Genomic DNA, 26,610 nt, shown 5'->3' on the forward strand with positions numbered 1-26,610 from the left:
GATAGGGAATATTCTTTTTTTAAAAAAAAATCAGAAAGATCGAGGGTTGAGGCGCTAAAACCAAATTTAGTAACCATATGGTTAACAAGTAACCAAGAGCTCTACCAATCACAATTGAGTGTTATCATGGCTCAATTGGTATCACCCTTGCCTTTGAGTCAGAAGATTGATGAGCACAAAAATCAAAGTTGACACTCCAGTGCAGTACTGAGGGAGTGCTGCACTGTTGGAGGTGCCATCTTTCAGATAAGATGTTAAACCAAGGCCCGTCGGCCCTCTCAGGTGGATGTAAAAGATCCCACTGCACTATTTCAAAGAACAGCAGCAGAGTTCTTCCCAGTGTCCTGGCCAATATCAATCCTCAACCAATATCACTAAAACCGATTATTTGGTCATTATCATATTGCTGTTTGTGGGAGCTTGCTGTGTGCAAATTTTCTGCCACATTTTCTACATTACAACATTCTTGATCTAATCTCATATGATTAAGGCTTTTGCTTTCTTTTAGTAATAGCTTGTAGACTTGCACTGTAGCTGGAAATAATAAAATGGCCAAGTTGTTCATTCTCAGAATTCTTCTGAATGACATTTAGCAAGGAAAAGCTTTGTCAGCAAGGAGAGGTCTTTATTTAGCAAAGACTGTAATATAAAAGAGTCAGCCACCTTCCAGATAGTAGGGAAGTCTATATCACAAGGCAATAGTCAACAGATCAGTTAGGAAACTGAAAAACTCCTTTTAAGAAATGGGTGTGCGTGACTGGAGCTCTATAAAGATTTTAAGATATCCTTTATAATTCATAGGGAGAGACAAGAACAAGAGAATCAATGCACATTACAGTCTCTATCCAGAGCAAAAGCAGGCAATATGGTTCATTTCTCTGCGAGACTATTGCTTAAGATAGTGAATGTGTCAAGTGTCAGCTGTGGCTCAGTTGGTAGCATTCTTGGCTCGGAGTCAGGAGGTTGTGAATCCAGAGACTTGGGCATAAAATCTGGGCTGGCACATGAGTGCAGTACTGAGGGATTGCTGCATTGTTGGAGGTGCCAAGGCCAATATTTATGCCTCAATCAACACCACAAAAAGAGATTTTCTGGTCATCATCACACTGCTGTGGGAGATTGCTGTGCACAAACTTGTTGCTGTGATTTCTACACTGCAACAGAGACTACATTTTCAAAGTACGTCATTGGCTGTAAAGTGATTTGGGACATCCCAAGATCGTGAAGCGGACGTATAAATGCAAGTATTTTTTTCGGTCAAACTCAATAAAGGTTATTTGTAACCAAGTTGGTGTCAAGTCCAAGAACCTTATATTAAGGAACAATGTACAGGTGTTTGAACCTACCTTATATCAGAAGTGGTGCTGAGTGGTGGGGAGCTCCACTCACCAGGTTTACTCCTGTACAGTAATGGCAGTGGTCCATTGTTTGCCACGCAAAACTTCTCAAAATCATCAGCAAATTGCTTGTTCACTATCACAATGTTGGCTTGCTTGAAACCTTTTGAGAATAAATTCATAAAGGAGTAATTATCTACACTGGTTAAACTTCCCAAAATACCAGACAAAAAGGAAACTTCGCTGGGCTGGATTTTCCCATGAATAGCAACAAACAGTGCTAGCCATTTGTTACATTAGATCAGTTCTGAAGAAGGGTCACTGACCGGAAACATTAACTCTGTTTCTCTCTCTCCACAGATGCTGCCAGAGCTGCTGAGTATTTCCAGCATTTCTTGTTTTTATTTCAGATTTCCAGCATCTGCTGTATTTTGCTTTTATTTATCCCCAGAGTATTAACCTGGACTCTGGATTACTAGTCCAGTGACATTACCACTGTGCCACCATAACTGATGTGCACTTTCCAGCAAGGTTTACTAAGGAGCAATCATAAATGGGATCCCCTACTGATTTTTAGCCTCTGCAGCTAGAATGCTAATTTCAGTGGTAATGCCCCACCTACAGACATTCCTCCCGAGACCATCTAGCACAGCATGTTGAAGCGGGGGGCTTCAGGGTAGAGACCTGCTACCCAACGACATGTGTTGGGTTTGGGTCGGGTACACACAGTAAGTGCTCTGCTGGTAAGTATTAAAAATAAAGAAAAACTTACCTGAGCTGGGAGTCCAGGACGAAACTGAGTCTGCGCAGTGAGCGAGTGACTTCACTATGACGTCTCGTGCATGCGCTGCAGCTTCTTGCAGGTTCAATGTCAGGAAGGTAAGTAAAGGGATGGTCGGGTCAGGCCGACTAGCGGCTGGTTCAGGTCAGGTTGGACTTGGGGCAAAATTGGAGGGACTCGGGCTGGTTTGGGCTCGGGCCCGCTGTAGTTAGGTCGGGTGCAGGTCGGGTTCTTTTTTTTTATTCATTCACGGGATGTGGGCGTCGCTGGCCAGGCCAGCATTTATTGCCCATCCCTAATTGCCCTTGAGAAGGTGGTGGTGAGCTGCCTTTTTGAACCGCTGCAGTCCATGTGGGGTAGGTACACCCACAGTGCTGTTAGGGAGTTCCAGGATTTTGACCCAGTGACAGTGAAGGAACGACCTAAAGCAGGCCTCTACTTCAGGGTATCATACTTGCCAATCACTAAACTCAGTGCCAGTACTGAGGGAGTGCTATACTGTTGGAGGTGCTGTCTTTCAGGTGAGGCGTTAAATCAAGACCCTATCTGCCCTCCTGAGTTGATGTAAAAGATCCCATGACACTATTTAGAAGAAGAGCAGGGGAGTTCTCCCTGGAGTTACAGTCTTTATTTATCCCTCAACCAACATCACAAGAACAGATTATCTGGTCATTATCACATTGCTGTTTGTGGGAGTTTGCTGTGCACAAATTGGTTGCCACATTTGCCTGCATTATAACAGGAACTACACTTCAAAAAAATGTACTTCATTGGCTGTAAAGTGCTTTGGGACATTCTAAGGTCATGAAAAGTACTGGATAAATTCAAGTCTTTCTTTAGAAGATGTTCTGGGAGCTCCAGCTCTTTTTCAATGTGCAAAGCTTTAATCCTCCTCCCACAAACACATGCATAACTTTATAAATTCCAAAGGAAAGCAGGTTTTCAGAACCTAAAGCTGAAGCAACTGACATGACCGTCACATCCATAGGATTTGATGGATTGCCACTCTCCCCACAGAGGATTCCCTTTTCCTATATCCGGAAATTCGATTCACAAAATTTATATCAAGTGCACCAGGTGGAGAGAATGTCAGCTGGGAAATGCCATATGTCACTGGCAGGAGCAGATCACCGCAAAAATTTCAGTTCTTTTCATTTCTTTTCAAGATGTGGGTGTCGCTGGCAAGGTCACATTTACAGCCCATGTTGAGTTCCCCTGAATCAGTGATGATGCACCACCGTGTGGCTACTTCAGGGAATATGTAGAGACAACCACATAAAGTCAGACTGGAGCCATAAATTAGCCAGACTGGATGGGGGTGACAGGCTGCCTCTATTGAAGGACACATTCGTGAATGCTATGTTTGTACAGCCATCTGCCAACTTTTACAGATATTCTTTCCCCTTGCACCAACACACAAATGATCGGATTTATTGAATTCAGTTTCACAACTTAAAAAAATGATTTGGAGCCTTCTGGGACCTCGCGATGTCCCAAAGCGCTTTACAATCCACAAAGTACTTTTGAAGTGTTGTCAATACGAAACCAAGAGACTGAATGAGTTTTAAAATATCAGTTTGAATAACCTCATGGTACTGATTTGTAAAAGGTTAATAGTAAGACTTCCTTAGCTTGTGAGTCTATGTCAGTGGGTCATTTGTTTTCAATTGCTGGGCACTGGTGCTTCAAAGTGAGATTAAAGAGCTTCTTACGTTGCCAGGCCTAGAGGCAGCATAGTGAGTTCTTGCTCCATCATGCTGTGCCCTAGACACTACCACTGAAATCTGCACCTTGTTTACAATGGGAGATGAGAGTGACTATACTATCTGAATAATGCTCATGCTGTTTCTATCTGTCTCTCTTTTTCTCCTTGTCACCCCTTCCTCCCCTTTAACTATTCATGTTGATTCTTGCTCTGTCCTTTCCTTTTGATGGGAAGTGTGGCGAGGGAAAGAGCTAGCAACACCTGCAGGTGCATTTGGAGGTGGGGAAACATGGCCTTCAGTAGCTCCCTAAGCCCCTTCACAAATCACTTCTGCAACTCTTTCCCCATGACCTTCTCACGACCCATTCTCTTCCTGCCACTCACCCACTTCCATCATGACACCCACCTCAGCCCCTTTGAATGAATCCACTCAAACCCCTGCATTCTTCCCCTACCTCTTGCTTCATCACTCACATTATCCTTATCCCTCCATCGACATATTCACTCTCCACACCCCCATTCACCCCATCACTCCCAAACCACCTCTACCCTACTGGTCAAACTCTGCCTTCTATCCATCTTCTTCACTGATGCCAAGCTGCTTTTAAAATTCAACATACTTTTTCTTTTTAAAAAAAAAGCATATCCATTTAGAATGAGGAAAGGAACTACCTGCTTCTCTCAGGTTTTAGGCAGCCAATAAAGGAGAACTAACCTCCGCAACCCAAAAGCAAATTCCCAATGAAAATATAGATGTGAAGAGCTTGGAGTCATTTCTCAAAGGCAGGATGAAGTGGTGTACAAATGTAATTCTTGATGCTGGAAATAGCAATGAGGGATATCTGTCATGTTCCTGGTGTTGCTGACAGGAAGAAATTTTAACCTAACCTATCTATCAGGAAACTGACCAGATTAGGTGCATTGCAACTTTTACTCCTCGCCTGATTTTTATATATTGAGTAATACTGACGGGGTGTTGCACCCGGCACCACGATTTTCCTATCCAGTGAGTTTAAGTTAAAATTTTCCCCAGATAACCAACACTCCCCCTTGCTTTCTGGGCTGGGAAGCTGTGTGTTTGTGTGTGCAATGAGACATGATAAAGGGAGTTAAAACAAAGTGACCGGCATTGCTGACTCTGGCTTTTTCACAACAACTGGGCACTGCCTGAGCGGGCACTGCGCCCGAAGTGTGCAGCAGATGCAGGAATTTGGAGAGGAATTGGCACAGAGCCCGGTACCTTGGGACACTGCGGAAGTGCCCACTGCCTGCAGCCGCCCAGCTCGGATCAAACTTCTGGCATAGGCCGGCAGCACAGACTTCAAGAAGCAAACACTCAGCATCGCTGGGTCCTGGAAGTAAGAACAGTGGAAAATACACAATACATTTAAAGAAAGGACGAATGTATAGCTATTGGCATTAAAAAAAAACAGTAAACACAATTGTATCGCTTTCAACTCGAACAATATTGGATAACCGCAAGTTCCTCAGCGTTTACATTGAATATTAACCCTATTTGGAGGATGTTATACTCCAGTTTAAACTTTCCAGATGCATGCGTCAAACTTTTTTTTACTTTTCTGTATTTTAACTCTGCAATTATCCCATTGCGTCATTGAATTTTACAACACAGAGCGGCAACGAATGTTTCTCTCACCTCGACCTCCAGATTCTCTCCCATCATATACTCTTTATTTGTTATTATTACGTCCTGGCACTGCTGCTCCCAAATTTCTTGATCCTATTAAAACTCAAATACTCTGTCGCACACAATCACCCAGCCCACCTGCACTAAGATTGCCAGGTTGGCAGCATGCCAGAGGTTTATCACATGAAATCCTGACACATGACACCTGATCATATGATGCTGAATCACGTGACGTTCGATTGCGTAACATGACTTCGACAAATGTCATTTCATATGTCCCCATTTCAGAACACACCCATTCCAGAGATTCCCAAATGTTGAGAATTCCCAAGTGCTGAGACTTGCAATTCCCAAGCCTTCCCCATGCATGACTCTCCCCAGTCCCCTCCATGTGGTTGCAGATCTGTGTGGGTGACATTACCAAGCCAGAGGCCTCTCTAACAGTACCAATGACATCACAAAGAGAGGGCAGGAAATTTAAATCACTCATTGCCTGGGTGACTGGAGACATCACTCAGGGGAGGAACCCTCCCCCACCCCCTCCCCCATTCCAGAAAACTCCTGGCCTTTCTGGGAAGGTTGGGAACCCTAATCATCACCCTTGTGATGATTCATGATTCATATCCTACTTTCACTCATTCTTCGCCCCAGAGTCTGAAAACAGTGGATGTCTCGCCTCCCCCAGTCTCCCCTTCCCTCCTGCAATCCACAGACTTTAAACCACCACCATTCACCTGCCCTCACCAGTTTGTCATCACCTAACCAATGCTTTTTGCTTTTCCCCTCCTCTTTTCCCTGGCTTTTCATCCAGGTTTCTCAACTTTAAGAGAAAGAAAAGGAGGTGTTATTTTAAAATACAAACATCCAAAAAGCCTTTCCATCTGACTGACTATACAGTACCTCACTGCACATCGATTACCAACATCCATTACCAAATGAAATAGCCCTCCACGAAAAGGCAGCTTCACAATTAAGATTTCTTAACTTAGTCAGGACTGAGCTGAACTAAGGTTTAACCCGGATTAGTGAGGAAATGAAGCAGTCGCTTTTACTTGGCTGTAACTTAGCACATTGTCTAATGATTAACGTCAGTCCACCACAATTGGTGGAGATGAAAGAGCCAGTTTAGCTGCAAATATTTGTGCCAGAGGACTGTGGACTGAAAGTCTGGAAAGTCCATTGTGGACAATCTCTTCAGCAAGAATTTAAGCAATTAAGGCAATAGGATACTTGATTAATAAGTCCTGAAAGTTTATTGAGAGTAAAACAATGCTTAACAATTAAAAATAAAATTATACTTGGGAATATAACCTTACAGCTCTAGCAGGTACGCTGACTGGTCGAGTTTGGTTACAGAGTGATGCAGTCCTCTTTCTTCAGTCCAGATCCCTTGTTAGGTGGAGAACTTGGCTGATGATCTGTGTTTTTAACTCTGAGGTCTTCTAGTGTTTCTGCGCAACAAAACGTTACAAGATCCCTGCTTTTAACCCCTGGATGGCCATCACGCCACTTCAGAGTTAGGCTCTTGCAAAACAATAATTGGTTCTAGCCTTTGCTAAGTAAATTTAATTGGTTCATAATCATGTCTTCCTCTAACGGCCACCTAGCCTCAGTATCCCAGACATGAATACACTGGGGTGGTTTCACACTGCCGCTTAATCTGATTTTAAACAACTTTTCTATTCAATAAGGCCAGACTCTCAAAGGCCACAATGTGCTATCCCATGGGCTATATCAGGGATCCCAGAAAGGTCCATTGTTCAAAATAAGCTTTTTAAAAATTCTTTTGTGGGATGTGGGCATCACTGGCAAGGCCAGCATTTGTTGGCCATCTGTAATTGCCCTCGACAACTGAGAGGTTTGCTAGTCCATTTCAGAGGGCAGTTAAGAACTAACCACATTGCTGTCGGTCTGGAGTCACATGTAGGCCAGACCAGGTGAGGATGGCAGATTTCCTTCCCTAAAGAGCATTAGTGAACCAGCTGGGGTTTTACAGCAATCGATGATAGACTCATGGCACCATTACTGAGATGAGCTTTCAATTCCAGATTTTGATTAATTAATTGAATTTTATTTAATAATTGAATTTAAATTCCACCAGCTGCCATGGTGGGATTTGAACCTGTATCCCCAGGGGATTAGCCTGGACCTCTAGATTACTACCTTCCAGAACACCTTCCCTTGTGTTATCTTTTGCACCCTCTGTCCTATCACAGAGACAGGGTTGAGGGAGGGGCAGGACTGGCAGCTCAATATTCCAGGGTATAGAATCTTGAAGCGGGACAAGGGAGGGGATAAAAGAGGTGGTGTTGCACTGCTTATCAAGGAGTCAATTACTGTAGTAAGAAGGAATGATATCTTAGAAGGTTCCTCAAATGAGGCCATATGGGTAGAACTTAAAAACAAAAAGGGGGCAATCACTTGGCTGGGAGTGTACTACAGGCCTCCAAACAGTCAGGGAGAGATAGAGGAGCAGATATGCAGGCAAATCTCAGAGAAGTGTAAAAATAATAGGGTAATAATAGTAGGGGTTTTCAACTTCCCTAATATCAACTGGGATAGACTTCGTGCAAAAGGCTTAAAGGGGGCGGAATTCTTAAAATGCATACAGGAGAGCTTTTTGAGTCAGTACATAGAAAGTCCTACAAGAGAAGGGCAGTGCTGGACATAATCCTAGGAAATGAAGCTGGACAAGTGGTAGAAGTGTCAGTGGGGGAGCATTTCAGGGATAGTGACCATAACTATAAGATTTAAGGTAGTTATGGAAAAGGACAAAGACGGACCAGAAAGAAAGGGGAAGGCCGATTTCAATATGATAAAACAGGATCTGGATAAAGTGGACTGGGAGCAGCTACTTGTAGGAAAGTCTACATCAGACCAGTGGGAGTCATTCAAAGAGGAAATAGTGAGAGTTCAGAGCCAACATGTATCCGTTAAAGTGAAAGGTAGGACTAACAAGTCTAGGGTATAGAGGATTGCATCAGGAAAAAAAAGAGGCTTATGGCAGATTCAGAGCGCTGAGAACAGCGGAGGCCCTCGAGGAGTATAGAAAGTGTAGGAGCGTACTTACAAACGTAATGAGGAGAGCGAAGAGGGGACATGAAAAAACACTGGCGGGCAAGATAAAGGAAAATCCTAAGGCATTTTATAAGTATATTAAGGGCAAGAGGATAAGCAGGGAGAGAGTAGGGCCCATTAGGGACCAAAGTGGCAATCTATGTGCAGAACCAGAGGATATAGGTGAGGTTTTAAATGATTACCTTTCATCTGTGTTCACTATGGAGAAGGACGATGTAGGTGTAGAGATCATGGAAGGGGATTATGATATACTTGAACATATTAGTATTGAAAGGGAAGACGTATTAGCTGTTTTAGCGGGCTTATAAGTGGATAAATCCCCAGGCCCAGATGAGATGGATCCCAGGCTGTTACGTGAGGCAAGGGAGGAGATAGCAGGGGCTCTGACACAAATTTTCAAATCCTCTCTGACCACAGGAGAGGTACCAGAGGACTGGAGGACAGCAAATGTGGTGCCATTATTCAAGAAGGGTAGCAGGGATAAACCAGGTAATTACAGGCCAGTGAGTCTAACATCAGTGGTTGGGAAAATATTGCAAAAAGTTCTGAGGGACAGGATTGATCGCCACTTGGAGAGGCAGGGATTAATCAGGGATAGTCAGCATGGCTTTGTCGGGGGAAATCGTGTCTAACTAACTTGATTGAATTTTTCGAGGAGGTGACTAGATGTGTAGATGAGGGTAAAGCAGTTGGAGTCTACATGGACTTCAGTAAGGCTTTTGATAAGGTCCCGCATGGGAGATTAAGAAGGTAAGAGCCCATGGGATCCTGGGCAATTTGGCAAATTGGATCCAAAATTGGCTTAGTGGCAGGAGGCAGAGGGTGATAGTAGAGGGTTGTTTTTGCGAGTGGAAACCTGTGACCAGTGGTGTACCACAGGGATCGGTGCTGGGACCCTTGATGTTTGTAGTGTACATTAATGATTTAGACGTGAATATAGGACGTATGATCAGTAAGTTCGCGGATGACACGAAAATTCGTGGTGTCATAAATAGTGAGGAGAAAAGCCTTAGATTATAGGACGATATAGATGGGCTGGTAAGATGGGCAGAGCAGTCACAAATGGAGTTTAATCCTGAGAAGTGTGAGGTGATGCATTTTGGGAGGACTAACAAGGCAAGGGAATACACAATGGATGGTAGGACACTAGGCAGTACAGAAGGTCAGAGGGACCTTGGTGTACTTGTCCATAGATCACTGAAGGCAGCAGCACAGGTAGATAAGGTGGTTAGGAAGGCATACGGGATACTTGCCTTTATTAGCCGAGGCATAGAATATAAGAGCAGGGAGGTTATGATGGAACTGTATAAAATGCTAGTTAGGCCACAGCTGGAGTACCGTGTACAGTTCTTGGCACCACACTATAGGAAGGATGTGATTGCACTGGATAGGGTGCAGAGCAAATTCACCAGGATGTTGCCTGGACTGGAGGTTTCAGCTATGAAGAGAGACTGAAAATGGTAGAGTTGTTTTCCTTGGAGCAGAGAAGGCTGAGGGGGGACATGATTGAGGTATACAAAATTATGAGGGGCATTGATAGATTAGATAGGAAGAAACTTTTTCCCTTAGCAGAGGGGTCAATAACCAGAGGGCATAGATTTAAGATAAGGGGCAGGAGGTTTAGAGGAGATTTGAGGAAAAATTATTTCACCCAGAGGGTGACTGGAATCTGGAACGCACTGCCTGAAGGGGTGGTAGAGGCAGGAACCCTCACAAAATTTAAGAAGTATTTAGATGAGCACTTGAAACGCCATAGCATTCAAGGCTACGGGCCAAGTGCTGGAAAATGGGATTAGAATAGTTAGGTGCTTGATGTCGGCACAGACACGATGGGCCGAAGGACCTGTTTCTGAGCTGTATGACTATGACTCTAACACCTTCCCTTGTGTTCTATTTTGTCCCATCCCCACTTTATTTGCTGAAAACCTATTACATTTCTAACCTTTGCCAGTTCTGAGGAAGGGTCATTGACCTGAAACGTTAACTCTGCTTCTTTCTCCACAGATGCTACCAGACCTGCTGAGCATTTCCAGCAGTTTTTGTTTTTAATGCCTAGATTACTAGTTCAGTGACATTACCACTATGCCACCATCTCCCCATAACTGAAGCTGTGCTTTTAAGCTTAATTTCTATAAGTTCGTTCAAAGTTTAACAAACTTTAAAATGCAAACCCACTCTTTCTAAAATGATTATTGATTCATTAATTATAACTCAATCAAGGTTCATTACTTTTACAATCATTTGTTTCATAACGGGTCACTACTTAGTGTTTTGATGAATACAATAATTAATACAGAATGCAAAATGGCTTCCTTGGTCATATGTTAAGAGTAAAATGTCTTCCTCGTTCTTGTTAGTCATTAAAGTGGATACAGTACATAAATGGTCAAGTTAAACTAAAATCTAACTACCCAAGCTTACCTACAATGCACCTCTGGTGAAGCAGCACCTGCACTAATTACCGAGGCCTGTATTATCCAGGAATTAATTGTCATTCCAACCACAATACATCAACACAAGTAAAACCAATTACTAATCCCAATTAATATCAATTAAAGTGATAATAGACAGGGTCAGCGCAAATCAGACTGAAATAAATAGATGGCTATTTATGACATTTCAAATCTCTACTGATAACGTCATTATCACTCTCTGGTTAAAGATTTTTCTTTGGAAAATCTATATGGCTAGATGAAATAAACCAAAAGGGATGATCTAGCTAATCAGATATGTTTGTAAGAGTCTAAATTTTTAAAAGGGCCGTGAGACTTTGCCACCAATGGCTCAGTCAGTTTACAACTCTAGCCACGAAGATCAAGAGTGCTGCACAAACCTAACCTGGGACAATTCCACACCTTGTTCCAACCACCACACTCGCACTAGTCTAGTACTGTACTGTATGTGCATAGACTGGAGTTCTGACAGTGATCATTTTATATTTTTTATATAAGTACTGTATATTTTATAATAATTACTCAGGACCTTCCTGGTCTCTGCATCTCAGCTGCTCACTGGATAAACTTGCCACAAGTATTTCAACCTGTAAAGCAGGAGTCTATGTAATGTACAATATTTTCTGAGCCTTTGGGCAATTGCTGTGTTTATTTTAAGCAATACAGATACTGGTACAGTGTGGCACAACCTGTCTGGGCACAACTCCATGGGTTTCTGTTTAACTTGTGAGCAAACGTTCACTGACTTCGTGGCTCCAATCTTCATCTTTTTAAACAACCTTTCAAGTCCAATTACAGTTTTTGTTGCTCATCTGCACAAATTGGAAAAGTGAAAAACAGATTTGGAATCGGAAGGTAGCTAAAGTGAACATTCCGGTGGTCGGGTCGGGTTGGGCTCGGGAAAAAAAACGGAAGGATTCGGGCCGGGTCGGGCTCGGGTCCGATGTGGTTTTGTCGGGTTCAGGCCGGGTTTTATTTTCCTGGCCTGAGCAGGCCTTTACTTTGCACATTTACCACAGTGAGAGACCAACACAACTCCCAGGCGAAGCAGCTGTGTACACCATTTCTCTGGGGAGGATCGGTGGGAGGGGGAAGATGTTTTCCCTCCAGAGTGAGGGGTGGACGACTGGTAAAATCACCAGAGCACTTCAGAGGCTTATAAAAATCGAAATGCTGGAAATACACAGCAGGTCTGGCAGCATCCGTGGAGAGAGAAGCAGAGTTAACGTTTCAGGTCTGTGACCTTTCAGAAAGGTCTGATGAAAGGTCACAGATCTGAAATGTTAACTCTGTTTGTCTCTCCACAGATGCTGTCTGACCTGCTGAGTATTTCCAGCACTTACTGTTTTTATTTCAGATTTCCAGCATCTGCAGTATTTTGCTTTTATTTCAGACGCTGATGTCTTTCTGGGTTGTGGCAGAGGGAGGTGTGAACTCTTGCAATAGAAATCATTTATCGTTAATCTCTAAGCCCTGGAAATTATGCTGTAACTAATCCCATCCATCTGCTATTTTAACCAGTTTAAAGCAATCTGATAGTCACCCATGATGTGTTTGCAGGAAAATATTAAATTTCTTCATTGGATAAAATATGGGCTTAAGGACAGAGAACAATGAGTCATAGTAAATGGTTGTTCTTCAGACTGGAGGATGGTAGAAAGTGGTGTACCCAGGGGTCAGCGCTGGAACCACCGCTTTTCTTCTATACATAAATGACTTGGATCTTGGAATATAGAGTAGAATCTCAAAATTTGCTGATGACACCAAATTTGGAGGTGTGGCAAACAGTGAGGATGATATGAACTGCTTACAACAGGACCTAGATAGACTAGCAGAATGGGCAGATAGGTGTCAGATAGAATTTAATACTGATAAGTGTGAAGTGATGCATTTTGGCAGAAGGAATAGGGAGAGGCAATATATACTTAATGGCACAGTTCTAAAGAATGGGCAGGAACAGAGGGATCTGCGGGGCGGGGTGGGGGGGGGGTGCGATGGCATGTGCATCGACCTTTGAAGGTGGCAGGACATATTGAGAGAGTGGGATCTTGAGCTTCATAAATAGAGGCATAGAGTACAAAAGCAGGGAAGTTATGATGAACCTTTATAAAGCTCTGGTTAGGCCCCAACTGGAGTATTGCATCCAGTTCTCGTCACCACACTTTAGGAAGGATGTGAGGGTCCTCGAGAAGTTGCAGAGGAGATTTACCAGAATGGTTCCTGGTGTGGGAGATTTTAGTTACAAGGTTAGGTGGGAAAAACTAGGGTTCTTCTCCTTAAAACAAAGGAGATTAAGGGGAGAATTAATAGAAGCATCCAAGATTATGACAGGCATAAATTAGACAAGGGAAAACTGTTCCCAATGACTGATGGTACAAGGACTAGGGGACACAGATTGAAAGTTTTGGGTAAGAGATGCAAGGGGAATATGAGGAAAATCTTTTTTAATGCAGTAGGCGGTAATAACCTGGAACTCGTTGCCCATAAGGGTGGTGGAAGCAGAGACAATCAATGACTTGAGGAAATTGGAGGGGCACTTGAAGGAAATAAACTTGCAGGGCTATGGGGAACAAGTGGGGGAGTGGAACTGCTGAGTAGCTCCATGGAGAGCTGGCATGGACTTGATGGGCCAAATGGCCCCTGTGCTGTAAATGACTATGACTAATATTCATTCTCGGGATGTGGGCGTCACTGGCAAGGGTGGCATCCATTGTCCATCCCCTCATTGCCCTTGAGTGTAATTTTCAGGTTTTAAATCTTCTTATATTTTAGCTAGACCCTGGTCTTATTCATTCTGTGACCACCACCTTCTCAAGGGCAATTAGGGATGCGCAATAAATGCTGGCTTTGCCAGCGACGCCCACATCCCCCGAACAAATAAAAAAAACATGCATGTGTTAGATCAGCCTGCAGAGGCTGCTCACAAACCTCTCAGTGCAACTCTCTTTTAACAGTCAGCTCAAGTGGTTTTAGTAGCTGCAGGGATTTCCTATTTCCGGGTTGTTGTTTATTTTTGTTTGTACAACAGTTGGTTGAGTCATTGCAGAACTTCCTGTGAGCCAACCACCTATTTTAATGTGGAAAATATCCTCTGTTCTCTACCAACATCTGTTTTAGTCCCTTTTTCGTCGTAAATAAAATAATTTACATGTTTCCTCATCATTGGATGGCTTGGCAAGTAAGAATGTAACTCAGACCTGTTAAACAACTTGAATTAGCGAGTTGTAAATTTAAAGTTGAGAAACCTAAATGAAGGGCCAAAGTCTTCAGCGTGGAACAGCAAGGTTGAAAGGAGTGCATGTGAAGATAACGTTATGCCACATGTGGAGGAACAAAATATGGGGGGGGGGGGGGGGGGGGGCGGGGTTAACACACACACACACACACACACACACACACACACACACACACACACACACACACACACACACACACACACACACACACACACAGTTTCCTCACCGCTTTGGAGACAGGCTGGGAGGCATGAGATTTTGGGAAATGGTGCTGAAAGGTATCGGGAGGGAACCCCAATGTGTTTACGTCACAGAATCGTTACAGTGCAGAAGGAGGCTATTCGGCCATCGTGTCCGTACTGGCTCTCTGAAAGAGCAACTCCCTCAGTTCCATTCCCCGCCTTCTCCCCATAACCCTGCACATTCTTCCTTTTCATGTAACTGTCTAATTCCCTTTTGAAGGCTTCAATTGAACTTGCCTTCACCACGTTGTGAGCAGATATTACCAGAGGCGGCCGGGCTGATGGGAAAAGGTGAACATCGTGTAATTAAGCCTGTTAAACAATTAACGGTGACGTTACCAGCTTTTTTCCATTTTTGAAGGGTGCACAGGAACAACGAGCTTCAGAGCCTCGCCAGCTATGACAAGACGGAAGCTCAGTGTTGGCTGCAGTTGGCAGCCACTGCATAAGGTAGCGTGGCTGGTAGGGAGGGTGAAACTGAGTAGACAGCAGCAATGGCAATCTAGAGCAAAGACAAACTTGGTTTGCACAGAGGAGGCACTCTGATTGCATATCCTCTCTAACTTGGCACTTGTATGTACAGAGTAAGGGGGAGGTGGGAGGCCCTGAGAATTGTTCACTTCGAGACCTCCGCTGAAGATGAGCATCAGATAAGGAAAAAGCTGCAGCCACCAGGAAAAGGGCTGCAGTGCCCAGAGGGGCACCAGGATCATGAGCCTGGAAGGGGCACAGACGAGGATGGCAGAATGGGACACGCAACTAGCCTCTTGTACACAGACAACGCGACCCACCAGAGAGGGTCTGAGACTCAGCTTCCTCCAAATGTTGGAGCAGCAGTGTCACCAAAGACTGTGCCTCTCTAGGGAGGCAGTCACTGATCTGTGCACCATGCTGGAGGTGGAGCTGAACCCTTTGGCAAGTGGCGGCCACCCACTGCCTGTGGCATTGAAGGTCACCATGGCGCTGAATTTCTACACCTCAGGGATCTTCTGGAGATATCTGTTGGATTCTGCCCCCCCCCCCCCACCCCCCACCCCGGCGGTCTACAGCTTATGGCTGCATCAATTCAGTCACCAATGCCATGTTCAAGAGGGCCGGCCAATATGTGCAGTTTTGCACCAATCTGGACAGTAAGGCTGAGAGGGCCATCATCGCTGGATTCCCCCAGGTACTAGGTGTCATTGACTGCACGCATGTGGCCATCCATAGACAGGAAATAGCCTTCATCAACAGGAAGGGCTTCTACTCGCTCAATGGACAACTGGTCTGCAACTATCGCAAACAAATCCTTCAGGTCTGTGCAAGGTTCCTGGGAGCTGACATGACGCCTACATATTAAAGCAGTGCCAGGTGCCTAACTTTTTCAGGGTCACCCACACACCTTCAAGGATGGATATTGAGTGACAAGAGTTACCCACTGAAGCGATGGCAACTTACGCCTGCGAGGAACCCAAGCACAGATGCAGAGGAGATACGCAACAGCTGCCATGGGATAACTCGAGCGATCATGGAGCAGGTCATAGGCCTTCTGAAGATGCAGTTCAGATGCCTGGATAGATCTGATGGAGCCCTTCAATATACCCCAGCAAGGGTTTCGCAAATCATGGTGGCATGCTGCGCTCTGCACAATCTGGCGCTACACAGGGGAGAAGCTTCGAACAATGAGGACATCCTGGAGCATGATGTCTCCTCTGAGGACGAGGATATGGAGGGGGGGGATGGTGACCAGGTGCAACAGAATGAAAACCCCAACGGACTGCAGGCAAGGTGCCAAGAGATATGTGCAGAGGATTCTTGTGATTCCCTATTACAGGCACATTTCACATTAGCCTTACTTGCACACCCAGTCAATCCAATAAATCTCCACCTTCTGCAGTCCTGTTGCTGTTTCCTTGAATGCCCTGACCATTTCCCTGGATCTGTCATCATATGAGGCAACAGCATAGGAAATGCACTGACCTCATTCAGTGCTCCTTCCTAATACACCCTTTGCAGGAGCCAGTGAACTGTTAATGGCCCAGTAGAGTGCAAAAAAAGTAAAAGACTCTTTTTGTGATGCACAATTTCAGAATTCATTGAAAACACATAGACAAGGCGACATCGAATAACAATATATGGACCCGTGTAATCCAAGTGCAGCTAGGTGGACTTCCTCATGCATTTGCTGGTGCTCCCATGTGGTGCTACCCTGCGCTGACAGCTGAGGTGGAGGCCAGCTGCCGACCTTTCTTCTCCGTGGCTTTTGATGACCGTGGTGGTCAACCTCTAGTTGCCTATGGCCTGGAGGGTCCCGGTATATTGAATGCCATCTGCACAGGTGCAGGAGTCAGCTCAGGGCTTTGTAAGGCACTGGTGTCACCATCAGAGGGGGCGAGGACCTGACGTCCATGCTACGAGCGCCCTGTGAAGAGCCCCCAGATGCTGCAGACAGCCGCTCCTCTACCCTTTCAGGACACACTTGGCCCTCCCTGCTCACCTGAGGAGTCCGAGGACCTGGCAATGTCTCCAGGTGTCTTGTTCCTCTCTCAGCTGGCCATTGCTCCACAGAGCTCATGGAGGTGGTGATGGCATGAAGGCTCATGCGCATCTCTGCCATCGACTGGGTGCTATGCTGGATGTGGCTCTCCATGAGGGTCACTAATCTCTCAATGGAGGATGCCATGAGTGCACAGACCAGATTCATGGCTGCACTCATGGCCTGGATGGATTCCTCCATCATTCGCGCACAGGTGCGCATAGCATCTGGAAGCTCCGCCAGATGTTCGCACACCCCATGCTGCAGGTCCAGCATCTGCTGCCTGTTGATGACATAGGAACAGATGAAAATAAGAAATAGGAGCAGGTGTAGATCATTCAGCCCCTCAAGCCTGCTTCGCCATTCAATAAGATCATGGCTGATCTTCTACCTCAATGCCATTTTCCCGCACTATCCCTATATCCCTTGATATTTTTAATATCTAGAACTCAATGACTGAGCCTCCACAGCCCTCTGGGGGTAGTGAATTCCAAAGATTCACCACCCTTTGAGTGAACAAATTCCTCCTCATCTCAGTCCTAAATGGCCTACCTCTTATTCTGAGACTGTGTCCCCTGATTCTAGAGCCCCAGCCAGGGGAAACATCCTTCCTGCATCCACCCTGTCAAGCACTAAGAATTTTTTATGCTTCAATGAGATCACCTCTCATTCTTCTAAACTCTAGAGAATACAGGCCCAGTCTCCTCGATCTCTCCTCATAGGACAATCCCGCCATCCCAGGGTTCAGTCTGCTGAACCTTTGTTGCATCCCTCTATGGAAAGTATATCTTTCCTCAGATAAGGAGACCAAAACTGTACACAGTACTCCAGGTGCAGTCTCACCAAAGCTCTATACAATTGTAGCAAGCCATCTTTACTCCTGTACTCAAATCCCCCTGCAATAAAGGCCAACATAACAATTGTCTTCCCTTTTGCTTACTGCACCTGCATGTCAACATTCAGTGACTTATGAACAAGGGCACCCAGGTCCCTTTGGACATCAACACTTCCCAAACTCTCACTATTTAAAAAATACTCTGCCTTTCTGTATTTCCTACCGAAGTGGATAACATCACATTTTTCCACATTCTATTTCATCTGCCATGTTCTTGTCCACTCACTAAATCCCCTTGAAGCTTCTTTGCATCCTCCTCATAACTCACATTCCCACCTAGTTTTGTGTCATCGGCAAACTTAGAAATATTACATTTGGTCCCCACATCTAAATCATTGATTTAGATTGTGAATGGCTGGGGCCCAAGCACTGATCCATGTGGTACCCCACTAGTCACAGCCTACCATCCTAAGTGTGGCCCATTTATTTTTACTCTGTATTCTATCCGTTAATCAATTCTCAATCCATTGCAGTATATTACCCCCAATCCCATGTGCTCTAATTTTGCTTACTAACCTCTTGGGTGGGACCTTATTGAAAGTCTTCTGAAAATGCAAATACACCTCATCCACTGGTTCCCCCTTATCTATTCTGCTAGTTACACAGGCATGTATCAATGTCATCAGCCTAAAGCTCAGCATCGGTATTCCCTTGTACAATCCTCCAAGTGTGAGTAACCTTAGCTGTCACTGCCTCCGTCAGCTGTTCGGGCGCCTCTGTGCTGTGCTCACCACATTGTGACCCTTTTGCTACTCAAGCGCGACTACTCACCAAAGTGAGAGTATCTGCGCTGGTGGAGGATGCTGGGGAATGATGTGACGGGGCACCCTCTGAGGATCCCTCCTCCTCCTCAAAGGTGGATGGCTGTCTTGCAGGCTCAGCAACTGGCTGCTCTTGTCTTTAACCTGAGAGAGAGAGAAGAGTGATTAGAAGGCAATGCACATTTCAACACAATCTGGAGCTCATGGGCCCCGTGGCAGACACATGAGCACTCAGCTTTGTGCTCACCAGAGGGTCCCTTGTGCCCATCCATTCGGCCACCCACTCTCTTGGGGTTCCAACACCTATCTCACAATCAGCGATGCCAACCCTGCCTCCAGGCCTCCCAGCTCCAGTGTCTCTTCTTCCATGAGCATAAAGATGGCAAGTTATGGGACGTTGCCATCCATTTTGAATCTTACCCTCCCGTTGTGAGCTCTCTTCTCCTGCAACCACAAATTTCCATTGTTACTCACACACTACGCCTAAGTTGGTCCATCATAGCACCACAGGAATGCCTCCTGCATGTGACCACTCAGTAGTGGCAGTGCAAGAGTTATCTCTAGCTGTCTGGGGTCCTCCACAGAGAGAGGCTAACATGCCTCTGACAGGCAATGCTGATGGCTGGGCATTGCTGGTGACATGTTAGACAACTGCTTTCTACCAATTTCACATTCATCCTTAGTCACAAAGCTGTAAGTTTAATGTTATGTGCCGCACTCACCTTGCCAGAACACATCAGGTCATTGAACCTCTTGCAACACGACAGCCAGGTATGGGGAACAACCCCACATTTGCTCACCTCCCCTGCTATCTCCATCCAGTCCTGCTGGTTTGATGAGCCTGTCTCCTGCTCTCATCCCGAGGGAACAAGACTACCCTCCGTGCCCATGCAGTTTGAAGGAGCTCCTGCACGGGGGGGCATCAGTAAATCGTGGTGTGATCTGCCTTTGGCCATTTCAGCAAGTTGTGCAGTTGCCAGAGCTCCCTCGCTGTTCCCTCCAGGGCTGGTGTATATACTAGTAATTCTGGCTTGTTTGCGATCCTGTTAGGGACCGTTGACGTTTTAAAAGACAAAGTCAAATTCCCAGTTATTACTGCAAGAATTACACCACAAGATTTCACATTTTAAACAAAAAAAAACTTTCATAGAATCATAGAAAGTTTAAGGCACAGAAAAAGGCCACTTAGCCTTCAGGCCATCGGATGTTCCCGATAGCTGTGGAGTCCCAAACCAGGGGTCTCAGTCTTAGGATACGGGTTATGCCATTTAGAACCAAGATGAGGAGAAATTTCTTCACTCAGAGGGTGGTGAACCTGTGGAATTCTCTACCGCAGAAGGCAGCGGAGGCCAAGTCATTAAATATATTCAAGAAGGAGATAGATATATTTCTCAATGCCAAAGGGATCAAGGGATATGGGGAGAAAGCAGGAACAGGGTACTGAATTAGATGATCATCCATGATTTTTTTGAATGGCGGAGCAGGCCCGAAGGGCCGAATGGCCTACTCCTGCTCCTACTTTCTATGTTTTTCTGTTTCTATCGTGTCTGTGGCAGCCAATAAACAATACACCTATTCTAATCCCACCTTCCAGCATTTGGTCTGTAGCCCTGCAGCTTACAGCACTTACACCAGACTCCTTTTGAATGATTTGAGGGTCTCTGCCTCAACTACCCTTTCAGGCAGTGAGTTCCAGACCCCCACCACCCTCTGGGTGAAAAAGTCTTTCCTCATCTCCCCTCTAATTTTTCTACCAATCACTTTTACTCTATGCTCCCTCGTCACTGACCTCTCTGCTTAGGTGAATAGGCCCTTCACATCCACTCTATCCAGGCCCCTCAAAATTTTGTACATTTCAATCAGATCTCCCCTCAGCCTTCTCTGTTCCAAGGAGAACCCCAGCCTATCCAATCTTTCCTCAAAGATGCATTTTTCCAGTCCTGGCAACATTCTCACAAATCTCAAGTTGTGGCCTAACTAATGAGTTATACAGCTCCAGCATACCCTCCCTGCTCTTATATTCTATACCTCGGCTCATAAAGGAAAGGATTCCATATGCCTTCTGAACCACCTTACTGACCTGTCCTGCTACCTTCAGGGATCTATGGACATTCTCTCCAAGGTCCCTCTCATCCTCTACACTTCTCAGTATTTTCCCATAAATTGTGCATTCCTTTGCCTTGTTTGACCTCCCCAAATGCATCACCTCATATTTCTCCAGATGGAATTTCATTTGCCACTTTTCTGCCCATCTGACCAGACCAGTAATATCTTACTGCAGCCTACAGCTATCCTCCTCGCTATCTACCACACAGCCGATCTTTGTGTCGTCCACAAACTTCTTGCCCCCTACATTTACATCCAAATCGTTAATATACACCACAAAGAGCAGGGGACCCAGTACTGAGCCCTGCGTAACACCACTGGAGACAGCCCTCCAGTCACTAAAACATGTCAACAATTACCCTTTGTTTTCTGCCACTGAGCCAATTTTGTATCCACCTTGCTGCATTTCCCTGGATCCCATAGGGTTTTATTTTTTTAACCAGTCTGGCATGTGAGACTTTGTCAAAAGCCTTGCGAAAATCCATGTGGACCACATCAACTGCACTGCCCTCATCTATCTTCCTTGTCACTTCTTCAAAATATTCGATCAAGTTGGTCAAACAAGATCTTTCCTTAACAAATCCATGCTGACTATTCATGATTAACCTGTGCCTTTCTAAGTGACAGTTTATCCTGTCTCTCAGAATAGATTCCAATAATTTGCCCACTACTGAGGTTAGACTGACTGGTCTGGAATTATTCGGCCTATCCTTTGCTCCCTCGTTAAACAGAGGTACAACGTTAGCAATTTTCCAATCCTCCGGCACCACACCTGTGGTGAGGACTGGAAAATGATGGTCAGACCCTCTGCTATTTCCTCACTTGCTACTTTTAACAACCTAGGATACATTTCATCTGGCCCTGGTGATTTATCAACTTTCAAGGATGCTAATCCCATTAATACTTCCTCTCTACCTATGTTTATCACATCCAATACTTCACACTCTTCCTCCTTAACTACAATATCGGCATCGTCCCCCTCTTTTGTGAAGACAGATGCAAAGTATTCATTAAGAACAATACCAATATCTTCCACTCCTACATATAGGTTAACACCAGCTTAACACTACAACTTGAGACATTTATATTTTAAACTTCAAATCTTAACAGAACATGAAGTTGCATGCTTTAAACTCTAAATCGTAACAGAACACTCCTGTTTGGCTGTTACTTCCACTTCCAAATCAAGAATTCCCTTTGTTGCGACTAAAGGCGGGAGGAGTGCACTGTTAATTCAGTCCCAGTTCTCCACAGGTCACAACATATCAATAAATTTCCTACTTGCCGAAATAGCCAATTAGATACTCTATTTGTCCCCAGAATAAAGCACACCAACCAGGTTTCTTTAATCAACAACAAAGTAACCGATTATAAAACCAAGTCTTAACCAATAATGAAGTAAATCTATATACGAATTTAGATATTAAAGCTCCTTATTTTTTCCTAGCCCTCATGCACACGCACATGCTTCCAAAAACCAGTTAAACAGGAAAAAAAGGGATTTTTGGTTTACAGCCATTTCATAGGAATAAAAGAAACTTAGACTGCCATGATCTGGAAGGAAGTTCTTCGGTTTGGCAAGGTGTCCCAAAGTTGAATAGTTGGATGCGACTCGAAGTCTTTCCAGGTGAGGTTGATGAACAGTCTGTGATGGGTAAGCTTTAAAGAACTTCATCAGTAGAAGGCTTCACATGGGTCTTCCATCAGGTGTCAGTTCTCACATTCAATGCAAAAGTCCATTTTTTAAAGATGCAAGATTTCTGAAAATTCAGGGAGCAACAGTACCACTTCATACAAGCTTTTGCTTTTCAAAAGCAAGGATTCTTTACAGAGAGATAATAATTTCGTGTTCTTCTTCTGATCTCCAGGCAGGTCAAAATCAAATTCCAATTGCCTTTAAATGCAACTAAAACCTTCCAGAAACAAGTCACATGCCATAAATTTTCTCTTGTCACACAAAGGGTAGCGCGGAGGTCAAACCCCCCTGCTGGTCTCCTTGAAATTATTTGGGTTCCAGTATTCATTTACTGGTCAAAACCAGGAACCTCTCGTTGACCCTGCCTTCCTTCCAAAAGCATCCATAAAGTTCAACCATCTCCAGATGTATCAATGTCCACTGAAATTCTTTTCAGTTATTAATATAGAATCCCAAGTTTTAATACAAAAATGGAAATCCTCATAAAATCTTATACTTTACAGGATCTTGGCCATTTGTTCATTTCGCCTGGGATCAATCCAAAGCGTACCACAGCTCTTGGGAATTCACCTTAATTTACTTAATTTCTCAGCTGTCTTCCGAGCTTTGAGATTTCAGAATCACAGAAATGTTACAGCACAGAAGGAAGCCATTCAGCCCATTGCATCTGTCCCACATTTCTGAGTGAGTAATTCACTTTGGGCCATTCCCACGCCTTCTCCTCATACCCCTGCACATTCATCCATTTCCCGGGGAGTTTCCTTCTAGCTTTGGCTCGACAAATTCTCCAGTTCACCTTCAACATCTCATGAATCTGGATTTCTCAGCTTGAGCACGGACCTGCATCAAAACAGAAATCACTCTGGTTCCTGACAGTCTCTTGGTTCCCGAGTCCAGCTGCTCCCAAAGTCAACAACTTCCAAAAGCCAACCTGCTTTTCCAAAAGCCAACTCCTTGCCTGTAGCCAATTGACTGATTGTGTCAGCAAGCACACAGATCAAAAACCTAACAGGCACCTTCGCATCATCTATCTCCATAGCAATTGGTATACGTGGGATGTCCCAGATAGCAATTTAAACTAATTATTTCCAACTCCAAATTTTCGCTTTGATCTGGGAAATCATATGAATAATTTAAATCTCTGACTCAGGTAGCTGCAGACACACCATCTACATCAACAAGTTAAGAGGGGGTCCCATTGTGTAGGGTATTTACACTTCCCAATATGACCTTAATAAAGAAACATGGGCCACTCTTTGATTTGTAACCATCCTTAACTGATTTGCCAGCTTCTCAAACCAGGTATTTGCATTTGTCTTACATTTTTAAAAAATCAATTCCCTAATTGAAAGTTATCTCTAGAAAATTAATACAAACCATGAAACAGGTGCTCGTAACAACATCCACACTCATGTTCCTAAACACGTGGATACACGTACACAATCACACTCATATACACGTGCATATTTATGTACATGCTCTCACACACACACGTTTGCACCTTGCAACCACATACATAACATTGTCACACACATGCACTCACACTTACACACACACAGATACACTGAGCTGCATTTTACATGTCCACTGCCGATTTCGTAAACAAGGACGGACTGCTCTTGGCGGAGCCACCACAATACTGAACGCGTCGTCTCTTTTAAATGGCTGGGATGGACCGCTCCCCCACCTGATGATGTGGAGGGGGCAAGAGGTCCGTCCCTGGCAATGGCAGCAGCTCACTCTGTGCAGGCGCTGACGCCATTTTTAAAGGGCTTCAAGCCCCATCATTACATTTAAATCTTTAAAGGGAAATGGTTTTTAAAAAATTAAAATAATTGATCCAGCCCCTCTCCCACCCTCCCCCCCCCCCACAACAACGTAGATTTAATTCCTTGCCCTCTCCCCCAACAAAATACTTAGCTTGTGCACCTGACCTTCCCCCCACCCCCCCGCAAAGTTTATAAACTTTAATCTTTACCCCTGCCCACTATCCCCTACACCAATAACTCTGATGCCGCTCCCCGCATCCCCCCCACCCCCACACTGAAAAACTTATCTGCTCCCCCCGCCCCACCAGTGTTCCACTTTGAATCCCTGGACAGGGCCCGACGGCACAGGAGTGCCGGCCACCGGCGCCAATATCGCTCCTGAACAGACATCAGGAGCAGGTAGATCATTTATTTGTTAATTTAAATGTATTTAAATATTTAAATTTGGATCCTGTCACGAGGCACCTCCGCTGCCTACAATATTGTGCCAGGCCTTCCTGCCTTCAAGGCCTCTGCTGGAGGCATTTTCCAGCCCCTCCCCCCACCCGATCCCCAACGTTGGGGGGTCTGTAAGATTCAGCCCACTTATGTACAGACACACTATGCGCATGCATTCTCTTCTGTAAAAATGCACACTTGCACATGGGCACACGCATTTGTGCATATTCATATACTTACATATTTCCAAATTCTCTCGCTCTGAACAACTTTACTTGCTTGTACAGGGCAATGCAGGGGCACCTGCCTGTTTGTCGAGTTTGACAAGATTATGTTTTCCAGAATAAACCTCTTGCCCGCGTATTCGTGCAGGCACAATACACATTTACACACATGCATTTATACATTTACATGTCCAGATTTGCACCATTGAGTGTACATGCATACATGTATATAAACATGCAAACATGTGCACACTTAAATACGCGCACACACACATTAACAAATTAGAAATAAGAAGAAAGTTTTTCACACCAATGGTTATTGGAACTAATTAAAGCAGAACTTTAGTTAGGCCACACTTAGAATATTGCGTGCAATTCTGGTCGTCACACTACCAGAAGGATGTGGAGGCTTTGGAGAGGGTACAGAAGAGGTTTACCAGGATGTTGCCTAGTCTGGAGGGCATTAGCTATGAGGAGAGGTTGGATAAACTCGGATTGTTTTCACTGGAACGAGGGAGGTGGAGGGGCGACATGATAGAGGTTTAGAAAGTTATGAGTGGCATGGACAGAGTGGATAGTCAGAAGCTTTTTCCCAGGGTGGAAGAGTCAGTTACTAGGGGACATAGGTTTAAGGTGCGAGGGGCAGAGTTTAGAGGGGATGTGCGAGGCAAGTTCTTTACACAGAGGGTGGTGAGTGCCTGGAACTTGCTGCCGGGGGAGGTGGTGGAAGCAGGTACGATAGTGACGGTTAAGAGGCATGTTGACAAATACATGGATGGGAATAGAGGGATACGGTCCCCGGAAGTGCAGAAGGTGTTAGTTTAAGCAGGCATCAAGATCGTCACAGGCTTGGAGGGCCGAATGGCTTGTTCCTGTGCTGCACTGTTCTTTGTTCATTGATTTACCTCCGGTAACATCCCTCCAAAAGGCTGTGTATTCTTGGGGTAAAGAGAAATTTTCAAAACTTAGAGATAGATATTTTGTTGCGTAATGGCATCCTATGTGACTATGACAAAGGTAAACTTTCCCTCCTCGTCCTTCTTGACCTGTCTGCAGTTTTTGACACAGCTGACCATACCATCCTCCAACGCCTCTCCACTGTTGTTCAGCTGGATGGAACTGCATTCACCTGGTTCCACTCTTATCTATCTATTCGTAATCAGAGTATCACTAGCAATAGCTTCTCTTCCCATTCCCACATCATTACCCTGATCCCCTTCTATTTCTTGGTAACAATATCCGAAAACACAGTGTTAGTTTTCATACGTTATGTTGATGACACCCAGCTCTCAATACATCCCTGTTGTCAAATCCCTCCCTGGCTTCACCTCTCCCCATCTCTGTAATCTCCTCCAGTCCCAGCAAGATATCTGCACTCATCTAATACTGGCCTCTTGAGAATCCCTGAATTTAATTACACCACAAGGACTGCAGTGGGTCAAGAAGGCTGCTTACCACCACCTTCTCAAGTGCAATTAGAGATCGGCAATAAATTGCGTCCTTTCCAGCAATGCCCACAACCCATGAACAAATAAAAGGTTTTTTTTAAATCACGCCACCATTGATGATCATGCCTTCATTGCCACACCCTCAGCTCTGAAACTCCCTTCCAAAACCTCTCTGACTCTCTCTTTCTTCCTTTAAGACACTCTTAAAACCTACTTCTTTGACCAACCATTTGGTTATCGACTCAAAAATATCGTTATGTGGCTCAGTGTCTAATTTT

General features: G+C 44.7%; 1 protein-coding gene across 5 annotated transcripts in view; it reads right to left on the reverse strand.

Moving 5' to 3' along the window:
- The window catches only part of dglucy (D-glutamate cyclase), a 74,030-nt gene that overhangs the window by 39,233 nt on the left and 8,187 nt on the right, over nucleotides 1-26,610 (reverse strand). For 2 of the 5 annotated variants that reach the window (XM_068038559.1, XM_068038560.1), the window contains exons 3-6: nucleotides 18,662-18,795; nucleotides 6,788-6,922; nucleotides 5,064-5,175; nucleotides 1,347-1,500 (exon numbers count right to left, since the gene is read on the reverse strand). In XM_068038559.1, coding sequence (XP_067894660.1) covers nucleotides 1,347-1,500; nucleotides 5,064-5,166 — 257 coding nt within the window. In that variant the 5' untranslated portion in view covers nucleotides 5,167-5,175; nucleotides 6,788-6,922; nucleotides 18,662-18,795. Of the gene's footprint in view, nucleotides 1-1,346; nucleotides 1,501-5,063; nucleotides 5,176-5,480; nucleotides 5,656-6,371; nucleotides 6,472-6,787; nucleotides 6,923-18,661; nucleotides 18,796-26,610 lie in introns of those variants that run through there. The other 3 variants (XM_068038561.1, XM_068038558.1, XM_068038557.1) reach the window with 3 other exon arrangements.

This window comes from Heterodontus francisci, chromosome 9 (genome assembly GCF_036365525.1).
Source record: "Heterodontus francisci isolate sHetFra1 chromosome 9, sHetFra1.hap1, whole genome shotgun sequence".
NCBI classification, from domain to species: Eukaryota; Metazoa; Chordata; class Chondrichthyes; order Heterodontiformes; family Heterodontidae; genus Heterodontus; species Heterodontus francisci.